Source organism: Populus euphratica, unplaced genomic scaffold (genome assembly GCF_000495115.2).
Source record: "Populus euphratica unplaced genomic scaffold, PopEup_1.0 scaffold296.1, whole genome shotgun sequence".
In the NCBI taxonomy this organism is placed as follows: Eukaryota; Viridiplantae; Streptophyta; class Magnoliopsida; order Malpighiales; family Salicaceae; genus Populus; species Populus euphratica.
The window spans coordinates 104704-117252 of NW_011500177.1; the positions used below are offsets into that span (position 1 = coordinate 104704).

Here is a 12549-nt window from a genome sequence, read left to right on the forward strand (position 1 = left end):
AGAAAGGAAGAGCATGATCTTGATCTGGAAACCAAGATGCCTAAATGCATGGCAAATGCCTCCTTTTATAGGCCAAAATTGGGAACTATTGATTTGATGACTAATTGATGAGTGGGTAGCCAACTCTTGACTTGGTGACAATCCTTATCTTCTCTTGTCTGCCCAAAATGTCATTGATAACATCAAAATTGGAGCCACTCGAAAACATGAAAGTTGTAGGCAATTGTCTCAGATTTCTTGTGTAAAACATTCAGCTCATTTGGACTTCTAGAACTCCAAATATGGCCAAACTATTAAACAGTGCTCGGGCTGGAAGACAGCTTCGGGCTTCTTTGTTGTTGCAATAATTTGAACTTGAAAATGGCCTTTTTAGATCTTGGGCTCCATATGAAAGTTGTAGACCTATGTCTTACCTTTCCATCCATATAAAGTAAACCTAAATCTGAGATCTATAGCTCTAAATAAGATCCAATTACCGAACAGTGTTCCGGTTTGGATTGCACCGACATCTCTTTTCTAATTTTGGTCATCTCTTTGCCCTTGCAATTTAAGTTCTTAAAGTCATCAATCAATCCTTTCATTTATGTGATAGGCCTGCATTTAAAATGAACATTTACCATAAATTAAAGGTATCTTATATTATTAGATATATTATTATAAAACATGTTTTAGTTAAGGAGTTATTGATACTTCAAGTGCAAAATAATGATATAAAACCATGATAAAAATGCACTTTTAAGTACTAATCAATACCATTAGTGGATTATCTAACCTTGACATTTATTGTTATCATTGTTTAATCCCTACATTAATCTTTCATCTCAAAGTTCTCATCAACTTGTTCTTCTTCTTTCTTTTTATTATTATTATTATTACTACTACTACTACTATCACCACTACCACCACCACTATTATTATTATTATTATTATTATTGCTACTATTATTAGTGTTGTTGTTGTTGTTGTTTATAATTTGTACAATTAACATTGTTGTGGTTTGACCCCGGTCTTACCAGGTTATTTATTACTTCGACACTCCCGCACTTGGAAGAAGACATCAATCTTTTAGTCATGTCAAGGACCTTGCCTCTATATAAATGTTACAAATTCCTTTGTGGATTTTTATTAATATATAATGACCTTCTCTTAGAGATAAATACTCGAGTAACAAAGAAGTTATTGATCTTTTATATAATGTACCATTCATGAGACAATATCTTTCAACTTATCTCATCAAACAAAATGCTTCATTTTTATCCAAGTGTATTTCATTTAAGAGTAGACAATACTTAAATAGGGTCCTATAGTCATTTTCTTCCATAGCTTTTTAGATATTTACCATGAGTTTTTCCTCTCACTTAACACTAGATTTTTTCTAGTATTTCTATTCAGATAGCGTGAAAAAGCTTCACATAATTGAAATTAAATAATTTGGATAAAAGACGAGCCTTATTTTTTTTATTAGGAAATTTTTATGAAAATAGAGTTTATACTCGAAAACTTATCCATCTATACTTATCCCTACAACCCTGACCCTATATCCTTATATATTAGAAGAGCCATCCATATACAATCTCTATACAATTAGGTAACTTGCATGTTAAGTAACATCCCTTAATAAATTATTATTGATTTAGTGAAAAAACATTCTACAATGTAAATGAATAAAGCATGAGCTTTTATAGTTTTCTAGACATGTTAGGCTTGTGAAAGAGTTGATGTGCTAACATGTAAGGTTTTATTTTATTAGTAACACTTACCAAGGCGAGGGATATCTTTTCACCTCTAAAGTACCCAGCTTGATTGTCATAAAGAGTCTTGCTAGTGTAATAAATAGGCTTTCATACCTTTATCTCTTTCTAAACAAAAACAACAGTCACAATCATGTTTATTATGCCCAAGTAAAGGAAAAAGTCTTCATATTTTCTTTATTATGATAATTCCTTCAAAGAAGACAAGTGAGTTTTAAGGTTTCCAAAAGCTTCTTGATATTCTAAAGTCTATTTAATTAGAGATGTTCTTCAATATCTTGAAGAATGCTAGGTAAGAATCCCTTAACTGGTAGATAAATCTTCTAAAAGCCATTTTCTTTCTTATAATTCTTTGAACATCCTTAATTGATCAAGTAGGAGTCATGTCAAAGATGGTCTAGACTTTTTCAAGGTTAGTTTTTATACCCCTATTGCTTACCAAAAAATCCTAAAACGCTTTATTGATAAAAATCTATTTAGTGGGATTGAGTTTTATTTTATATTGTTGAAGAACAAAAAAGATCTTCCACACTCAAAGGTCACTAAAAGGTCATTATTTTGACTAATATATTGTTTATTATGCTTTTATATTTTTCTACCTAATTATTGAAAACTTTATTTATCATTCTTTGATAGGTGATCCTGTAATTTTTTTAGCTTTATAAGCTTGAAGCAAAATATTATTTTATTAGTGATGGATGATGTTTTCTATTTATCATTGAGATATATAGGAATTTAATAATAACCCGAGTTCACATCCAATTAACTAAAAAACACAAACCTGGAGTTGGAGTCCACTGACTATTTAATCTTAAACATGAAGAATCTATCTTTAAGGTAGATTTTATTAAGGCCAATAAAGTTTAGGCACATCCATTATTTTTCATTAATCTTATTCACTGTTACTATATTAGCAAGCCAATTAGAGTACATTACTTATTAAATGACTTATAGCAACTAATCTATCTTCTCCATTATAACTTTTCATCTTTCCCCTTGAAACTCTTTTTTTGTCTAATAAAAATAAGAGATAAATTGACACTTGATCCAGAGGAGGCCACATCCTAGTCTATATTTAGAATATTTAAAGGTTTAAAAGTGAAATTAGCCTTTTAGATTTTAATAAGCTTTATGATGGCTTTCTCCTACCTGATGTCTAATGCAAATCTAATCTTAATGATTACACTAGTATCATGTTCAAAGAGACTTATTTTTTATTTTTACAACCTTAGTCAATATCTTTAGTCTATTTTGTAGAGGCCTTGTATGTTTAATGAATATAGTTTTCTTGCCTTTGAAAAACGCAAAGACGCATTTCCTAAAGGCTAATTAGTTTTCCTTTTATGGCTTCAATTCATATCTTTGGTATCTCTTTTAGAGGCCTTATTTGTTCTATAAACATAGTTTTCTTATCCTTAATGTAAATGAAGACATATTTTATAGAGGTTGATTGGTTTCTTCTTTATAGCTTTTGTCCACATATTTTCCCTCTCTTTAAACAACCTATATGTTCAATAAAAATAGCTTTATCTAAGGCAAATAAAGAACTATTTTCTTAAGATTAATTGGTTTTTCTTTACTGTGACAACTTTTTTTCCATTATAAATTTCATAACTAGTTACTTGATATTGATTGTCAGGTTAGTCACTAATAAAGTTATAGGCCAAGTCCATTTTGATTATAATAAAAATTTGTTAAAGAAAGACTTTTCAGATAAGTTTTTTATGTTTACCAATTTATCAATAAAACTTTTGTTTAGTAGATTTTCCCCTCTATTTTAATTAGTAGTGTTTTAATAAGGATTAACTTGAAGGGGTTAGTTCTCATTTACAATATTACTTTTTCTAAAAAGAATATTCATCATATTTTTATTATCAATGAGTATCTTTTATATCTTATGTTGGAAAGGACAATGATTATTACCAAAGCATCCTCATATGGAAATGATACTTGTTGTCCATCATAAGGTGTAAAGGTAATAGGTTTATACAAGGAGTTTAGGTAAAGATAGATGATCAACAGTAGTTTCCCATCTATTTTTATACATATAAATTGCTAGGAGTATCCCTTAAGGATTAATATATTTATCTATTTTTTCAAGGCATAGTAATCTTTTGTGTCAGGTCTGTATTTTTGTTGAGTAAATAATATTTATTGGGATTTTATGTATATATATTCCCCACACATAAGAAGGATACTATACAAATTCTTATCCTTTGATAATAGTGAATACCTCGATTCTTATAGTGTTTAAAGGTGTAATCATGAGCTCTAAAAAGATAAAAAGGTTATGAATTGTTCATCTTATTAATGTATAAATATATTTTAAAATTTCAAGATTGAATATATAGTTTCAAAACTCATGATGATAATTAATTAGTTTCATTAAAATAGAAGGATTGAGTTATACTAAATTTTAACTGGCGTACTAGTTATCAATGACATTTAACATAACTGGTTTTAGTTTTTATATAGTTTAAATAAATATTGGTGAATTAATCATGTTTTACAAGGTTAGGTGAAGGGAGGAATGAGGATTTTCATGTGTCATCACTTAATTTTTTTTTATTATTGTATTTTATCTTATGTGATTTATGAATAAATATTATTTATTTCAATACTTTAACTATGTGATTTCATGCGGTTTTTAACAATAAAGTATTTATTCATTTTTAAATAGAAAAAAAAATTAGAATGGATAATGATTATTTAATAAATGAATAAATTCTTTCATCTTATCTAATTTGAACGAATATAAAAGATAAACAACATAAAAAAATAAATTACTATAATTACATCTACTATCATCCCTACTTCCATATCAAGCTAATTCAAGCAAGTTATTTTCATCTTGTTTCATATGTTGTATAACTTGTATTCATTATGTGGAAAATTGCATAAGGAATTAATTTTGAATTAAAGAGACATAATTTGTTTAAATAATGAATCTTATCAAATCTTATTTTTGATATTTGAACAACTTTTAAATATTAAAACAGCTATTTGTTGTAACCTCTAAAAAAATACTTATTTGTGTAATTATTACTTAATAAACTAAAAAAGCTAGGATCATTGTGCAAAAGGTATTATTTATCAACACTCAGTTTTGTTTATTAAACAATTTTTTAATCTAGACCCTTAAGCTTTCAGTTCATTTTGTTTTGATCATTAGATGTATTTATAATTATTAGTATTAATTTGGTCCTTAGAAGTTATGTTATCATAATTTTATATTTTGATTTTTTTTATTTGGATGCTTTCGTGTGTGCAAGATGTTAGAGAATATTTTGATATTATATGAAAGAACAATTTTACAAAATTGAATTTTAGGTTATTATTAAAAAAAAGTTAGAATAATTACCAAATATTTTTTAAAAAATAAAGCCTTTTCTCCATCTTTACCATCCAAACAATATAAAAATTCACTTTAATCTTTTAATTATTTTTTTTAATTTTTGCATATTTTAACTTTGTTGTTTTAGGTTTTTATATATCAATTTTAAATTTTAATTTTTTTTTTTTACATTTCAGTCATTGGATGTAGAGGAATGAGAGAAAAAATTGTTGGAAAAAGGTAAAGGAAAGAAAAAGGCACGTGAGTCATATTTTGACCCCAAAAAGCTAATTTTAATGCTAATTGGTTCTTTTAGATAGGAGAATTTAACAAAGGTAGTGTTTTGCTCTTTGAAAATGTTAGAAAAAGATGACTAGGGTTTGTAAAGCTTTTTTATTCTTAGATTAGGATTTTATTTCTTTTATAATGATTAAATGATGTTTCATGTTTATAATGAGTTTATGGAAGATTCAAGGATTTTAGATGTGTTTTTTAAATTTTGTTGAGTATAAAAAATTAAATTTTAATTTTTCAATTATTAAAGGTAATTGAAAAATATAACGATAAATGATATGTTGTCAATCTAGACAAATAACATGTCATTTGATTATTAAAAAAATATTTGAAAGAAAAAAAATATTATCCATCTTTTTCTTTTTGATTGTTTTTTAAAAAAAAATAGCGAATCAGACCATATAAGCATTTATTTTTTAGGTTAAGTGAGTTATCTTGGTCTCTTTTTTTTCATTAGTTTTGTTTTTCTAGTTTAATTCTTAATTAATTTCCTATCTCTCATTTTTAAATTAAGTTGTCTAATTTGACTATTTTTAATAGTAATAAAAGTTTTGGATGGTTTCTATAATTTTGCAATACATCAAAAAAAAATTATTGTAATTTATTTTTGATTTTTATATTAGATTTAAGATAAATCAGTTGTATTTATATTATATATTTACAAAAATAAAAATTATATGCATTTAATAATCATAGCTCTAAAATAAAAACTATGTCGAGATAAAGTGTTTTAATCATAGCTCTAAAATAAAAACTATGTGAGATAAAGTGTTTATATATGTATTTATATTTTACTTCTTATTAAAAAAATAACATTCAATGTTTGATTAACATTCATAATTTTTTTATTTACCTGTTAATATATTTTTTTAAGCCTTCCTTCCTTAATTAACAAATTTTATGAGATTAAAAAACACATCTATAACTATAATATAGTACATGCATATCCTCCTTTTGCATTTGGAATTAACTTGGAATTCCACCAAAAGCGTGGCATGGGTACATTCACTATTACACATACATAACAAGTAGACACGATAAGTATACGTGAATCGCACGATTATTTGGCAGTACGAGGAAATGCTTCCAAACTTCTATGAGTATGGATGACTTTTGTAGCTTCAACAACGCCAAAATTCCAATTTTTTAGGGTTTCTTGGTCAGTCAAATATTATAAATTATAATTAAGATACACAGCAAATAAATAAACGATGCCCACAGGGCCACATGTTTCACACGCATAGCCGTTGGACCTACATCATATAATGACCATATTATAATTTACTGTCAAAACAAGAAGGGCCATTCGATGTATTTTTTTTTCTCTTAAAAGTAAATTCAAGTCTTGATACCTCAAGTTTTGGAAATTGATTAAATTGACCATTACACTTTAATTTTAGGCACAACAGTTCAGTTTGTAGTCGATATGGTTGACCATACATGTTTGACTACAAATTCAAAATACGAGGGTTAACATCTCATATTAATTAATTTATTTATTTTTACTAAGGAGAGTTGTAATTCAATTAGTATCAGTGTCTTCTCTCCTTTAAGAGGCTTTAAGTTTGAATCTCTCCTTTATAACAAAAAAGAGAAAAGAAATCCTAAAATAAGTTGAAATAAAGAGGGTGATTTAGCTCATTTTTAAAACTTGAGAGATCACATGATGGATTTCTACTCCAAAAAGAAATAGTAAGTTTGGTCGGTGTTGGAAAGTATAGTAGTAGTATTTTTTTAAAGTATTTTTTTGTATGAAAATATATTAAAATAATATTTTTTATTTTTTAAAATTATTTTTAATATTAAAACATTAAGAATGTTTGGATGGTAATCCCAAACATATTATATTAGAGTTACTTTAACTCTTATTATTATTATTATTATTAAATTGTAGTAAATGCTAGCCATGGTCCTTTGCAAAAAGCTTAAACACACCAGATAATAATAAAACAAGCAGACATAAAAGGAGAGAATCATTCCTTACTTGAGCTTGCAAGACTGTTTAGAGCTTTTGTCCGCTCTCTTGATCCTTGTTTATTCATTACATCCTCAGAGCTTAGTTGTGATGCACTTAACTGTTCAAACTAGTTTCCGTATCTGGGCTTCAAGGTAATCACTAATATATGCTAGCATCTAATCTGATCTAAGCTAAAGCTTAAAGCCATACCAAAATATTCCACTACACCGCAACATCCTTCTCTCTTTTTCTTCCCTTGCATGTGGGCTCCACAGCTTGTTTTTCTACTTTATTATATTTTGTTGCTATTCATAATTCGGTTTTCGATGTTTGTGTCTGTGCTTGTGTTTCATCATTGGCAGGAACTTACTACGTTGAAGAAACAAAATGGTTGCTTGACGTGGAGAGTCATTTATTTATTTTTAATTTGATTGCAAGCTTGGTTAGTTACCATGGATGTGTCTTTGAATATTGCTGCTGGTGGTTGTGCTAGTAGAGTATTTTTTATGATGAAAAGAGTGTTGCTGCTGCTGCTGCTGTTGATTACTGGTATTTGTGTGCCCATGGAAGTTGTTTTTGGTCAGGCAGCTGCAAACGGAAATGGAACTAGTGTTTCTTCTTCTTCTTCTTCTCCAAGACCGAGTGTTGCAAATATAGGAAGTTTGTTTACCTTCGATTCAGTGATAGGGAGAGCAGCTGGGCCAGCTATTGCTGCTGCCGTTGACGATGTCAATTCTGATCCAACTGTTCTTCCCGGGACAAGATTGAACCTTATTTCTCAAAACACTAATTGCAGTGGATTTCTTGGAACTGTCGAAGGTATTTCTTCCTCAAAATCATTTTCAAGATCCTCTTCTTTTTGTCTTTGAATTTGGGATTTCTTTGCCTCTTTTTTAAATTCCTGCACTCCTGTTTTAATTGCAGTCTCTGTTTCCATTTCCCGCTATGGTTTGCTGTCCGAGCTCCATTTCTCTTATTAGCTTTGCAGTTACAGTTTCCTTTTACTAAACATGAATAAAGGTGTCTCTAGCACTAAAGATGCTGCGTAGTTCTGTATATGTGTGGCTGTATTGATCGCATTTATTATCCACACCAGCAAAAATCTTTTTTTTTCCTGAACTTTGAAAGTCTTGAAATGTTGTAATTTAGTAATGTAGAACAAATTAGATGTTCATATCCATTGGTACTTAAAGCCAAATTTAGGAATTGGGAGTAATTCTAGCTTGAACTTTGTTTAGATGTTCATGCCAGCTAACTGCTAGGCGTGACTATCCGCACCTATGTACATAAGAGACTCAAGGACATAATGATGAGAATTTTGATGAAAGTTTCCTTGCCCATGATGCAGCTTTGCAGCTGATGGAAAACAGTGTTGTTGCTGTGATTGGCCCCCAATCTTCTGGAATAGCTCATATAATATCTCATGTTGTCAGCGAACTTCAAGTTCCACTTTTATCATTTGCAGCAACAGATCCTACCCTTTCAGCATTACAGTACCCATATTTCCTCCGCACTACACAGAATGACTATTTCCAGATGTATGCAATTGCTGATCTGGTTACGTATTATGGTTGGCGAGAGGTAATAGCCATTTTTGTGGATGATGATTGTGGCAGGAATGGGATATCTATATTGGGTGATGCCCTGGCAAAAAAGCGTGCCAAGATCACTTACAAGGCTGCCTTGACCCCTGGAGAGCCCAGAAGTCAGGTCTCCGACTTGTTGCTTGAAGTTAACCAGATGGAATCTCGGGTATATGTTGTACATGTAAATCCAGATTCCGGTTTATCGATATTTTCTGTAGCTAAAAGTCTTCATATGATGACCAAAGGCTATGTTTGGATTGCTACAGATTGGCTCCCTTCGGTTTTAGATTCATTAGAACCAGATGACACTGACACAATGAATCTCTTACAAGGGGTTGTTTCTCTTCGCCATCACAATCCAGAAACTGATCTCAAAAGAAGTTTTATGTCTAGATGGAGCAACCTAAACCACAAGAAGAGCATCGGTGCTTCTGGGTTCAACTCTTATGCACTTTATGCTTATGATACAGTATGGTTAGCTGCCCGAGCTCTTGATGTTTTTCTCAATGAAGGTGGAAATCTATCACACTCTACTGATCCAAAGTTGAGCGACACAAAAAGAAGCGCAATGAACTTGGCATCACTGCGTGTTTTTGATGGAGGCCAACAGTTTCTCCAGACACTTCTCAGGATGAACTTCAGTGGTCCAAGTGGTCAAATTCAATTTGATTTGGATAAGAACTTGGTTCGTCCAGCATATGATGTTCTTAACATTGGTGGGACAGGGTCTAGAAGGATTGGTTATTGGTCAAATTACTCTGGTCTTTCAACAATTTCTCCAGTGGTCTTGTATACAAAGCCTCGGAATAATTCTTCCAGTAATCAACATCTTTCCAGTGTAATATGGCCTGGTGAAACTTCGCTTGTACCTCGAGGATGGGTATTCCCCGAAAACGGTAAGCCACTGCGAATTGCTGTTCCTAATCGCATAAGTTATCAACAATTTGTCGCTAAAGACAAAAACCCCCCTGGGGTTAGGGGATACTGCATTGATGTCTTCGAAGCTGCAATAAACTTGCTGCCATATCCTGTCCCACGCACATATATGCTACATGGAGATGGCAAGCGAAATCCAGTCTACAATGAGATTGTCCAAGCGGTTGCTCAAGATGTGAGTATCTGGCAATAATTTGTAATTTGGTTTCTTCATTATTTTGGAGCTATACCTTCTTTGATGATTAAATTCTAGTAGTTTTTCTGTTTGATCTCTTCCTCTTCAGCGTTATGATGCAGCTGTTGGAGATGTTACTATAGTCACAAATAGGACAAAGATTGTAGATTTTACGCAGCCTTTTATGGAATCAGGGCTGGTTGTAGTTGCTCCAGTCAAGGAACAAAAGTCTAACCCTTGGGCGTTCCTCAAGCCATTTACCATCCAAATGTGGCTCGTCACAGGTGCCTTCTTTCTTTTCGTGGGAGCTGTAGTCTGGATTCTTGAGCACCGAATGAATCATGAATTCAGGGGTCCTCCTAGTCAGCAAATTATGACAATATTATGGTTAGCATGCTTTGAAATCATTTGTAGGCCCCTGAATTTATTAAACTTGCATTTACTTCTGGTTGACAATTTCAGCTCAATGAGGCAAATATCTCTTGCTGTTGCATAGATGCCTTGAAATATCTTGGCGATAAAGGGGAAATAATACAGAAATAGAAGTACATGCAATGAAAATCACTTTTGTAGTATGCATATAGCATTGATGTAGCTGAGAGATCAGGATGTTGGTACATATTATTTCAAAGAATGCAATCTAACAGATCATGATAGAATGTGGAACGTTTTAGTAATTAAGGCAAAGCAAATATATTTAGCCAGTAGTAGGCAAGATGTAGTCAGCTGTTTCAAAGCCTTTATTTTAAGCGTTCTCCTGCCGAGGAGGTACATTGCTATTATGCGCTTTGCTTCACAAATATTGGAATGCTTCTAACTGACATTTGCACTGATCTTGCAGGTTCAGTTTCTCAACAATGTTTTTTTCACACAGTATGTGAGCTATGCCTATTCATCTATTCTTTCTTTACTTGTTCCTTCACATAAGCTTTCTAGGGAAACACCTAATAATCTTAGTTGCTTGGATGTGGTGTAGGAGAGAACACAGTGAGCACCTTGGGACGTTTTGTGCTGATCATATGGCTATTTGTGGTGTTGATTATCAATTCAAGCTACACAGCTAGTTTGACATCAATCCTCACAGTGCAGCAGTTAACATCACGGATCGAAGGGATTGACAGCTTGGTGTCAAGTAATGAACCGATTGGAATTCAAGATGGGTCATTTGCAAGGAACTACCTGATGGACGAGCTCAACATAGCAGGATCTAGACTCGTAATATTGAAAAGCCAGCAGGAATACAGTACTGCCCTTCAACTTGGACCAAAAAATGGTGGCGTGGCTGCAATTGTTGATGAGCTTCCTTATATTGAGCTCTTCCTGTCTTCCACCAATTGTAAATTTAGGACCGTGGGCCAAGAGTTCACAAAAAGTGGATGGGGATTTGTAAGTACTATCTACATTATTTGTCAGTCTAAGAATGAAAAAATCATTACTGCAGAAAATCTTGCAGTTTGGATTAGCTTGATTTCTAAAATGAATATTGACATGAAAGTAGCATATAAGATGGTGCAAACTTGGTATACTAGCTAACTAATAATATTTACTTGAATCATGATATTTAACAGTATTTTGAACTAGTTATTTGCAAGTTAGCACAGAAACTCCTTCGTTATGGAAAGACTAGGACCAGAGGACTGGTGGTTTGTTTTCAAAAGGAATTTGAAATGCTTGTAGTAAAGTCCAGCATACGTTATGAAATGCCCGTGGGGGAACTCCAGTAATTTTCTTACAATAAAACTTTCTTGTTGCAGGCGTTTCAAAGGGACTCTCCTCTAGCTGTTGACTTGTCAACTGCCATTCTTCAACTATCAGAAAATGGTGATCTCCAAAAAATCCACAACAAATGGCTGACACATGGAGATTGCATGGAGCAAATCAACGAAATCAACGACAGTCGTCTCTCCCTGACGAGTTTCTGGGGTCTGTTTCTTATTTGCGGCATTTCATGCTTCATTGCTCTTACCACATTCTGCTGTAAGGTCATTTTCCAGTTCCGTAGATTTACTCCAGAAGGTGGTGAGGAGGCAGAGGTTGATGAGATTCAGCCAGCAAGGCCTAGACGCTCCTTACACTCAACTAGCTTCAAGGATTTGATTGATTTTGTAGACAGGAAAGAGGCAGAGATTAAGGAGATGCTTAAACGGAAGAGTAGTGATATCAAGCGACAAGCTAGCCCGAGCTCAGATGTGCATGCCAATTCACCAGCTTAGAGAAAAAAAAACAAAAAAAAAACCTGATGAAGTTTCTTAGCACTCCTATTGCAAAACAATAAAATCAACAGTGTCGGAAATACTGATTTTTCCCATCCTTTCCGGATATAAAAATGTTAGGTAGCTAGAACTGGTTAGAGATAGATTGTTTTGTAACACTGAAGGATGTTATGTATTCTATACAAATATACATACATACATGCATAAATATATATATATATATATATAACACATACACACCCAAGGAATTGAACTTCTCAGCTTTAACATCCTTCATTCTTAAATTGATCCTTTCCTTTTAAA

General features: G+C 31.9%; 1 protein-coding gene across 3 annotated transcripts; it reads left to right on the plus strand.

The window, feature by feature from the left end:
* The first annotated feature begins 7322 nt into the window (after positions 1–7322).
* On the plus strand, positions 7323–12549 carry GLR3.4 (glutamate receptor 3.4). Of its 3 annotated transcripts, none has more exons than XM_011006806.1 (9): positions 7323–7488; positions 7699–8155; positions 8494–8543; positions 8684–10033; positions 10143–10420; positions 10875–10906; positions 11010–11419; positions 11788–12445; positions 12477–12549. In XM_011006806.1, exons 2-8 carry the CDS (start codon positions 7789–7791, stop codon positions 12244–12246), a joined length of 2946 nt encoding a protein of 981 aa, XP_011005108.1. In that variant the 5' UTR covers positions 7323–7488; positions 7699–7788; the 3' UTR covers positions 12247–12445; positions 12477–12549. The 3 variants fall into 3 exon arrangements, with proteins under 3 accessions (XP_011005108.1, XP_011005110.1, XP_011005109.1); XM_011006807.1 differs by lacking the exon at positions 7323–7488 and adding an exon at positions 7516–7598; XM_011006808.1 differs by lacking the exon at positions 8494–8543 and having other exon boundaries at positions 7324–7488; positions 8685–10033.

Coding starts and splice junctions, on each gene's coding strand:
- GLR3.4 (XM_011006806.1), top strand. CDS start 7,789: ATGGATGTGTCTTTGAATATTGCTGCTGGTGGTTGTGCTAGTAGAGTA. Junction 8,156..8,493: donor ATTTCTTGGAACTGTCGAAG/GTATTTCTTCCT, acceptor TTAGTAATGTAG/AACAAATTAGATGTTCATAT. Junction 10,907..11,009: donor AACAATGTTTTTTTCACACA/GTATGTGAGCTA, acceptor GATGTGGTGTAG/GAGAGAACACAGTGAGCACC.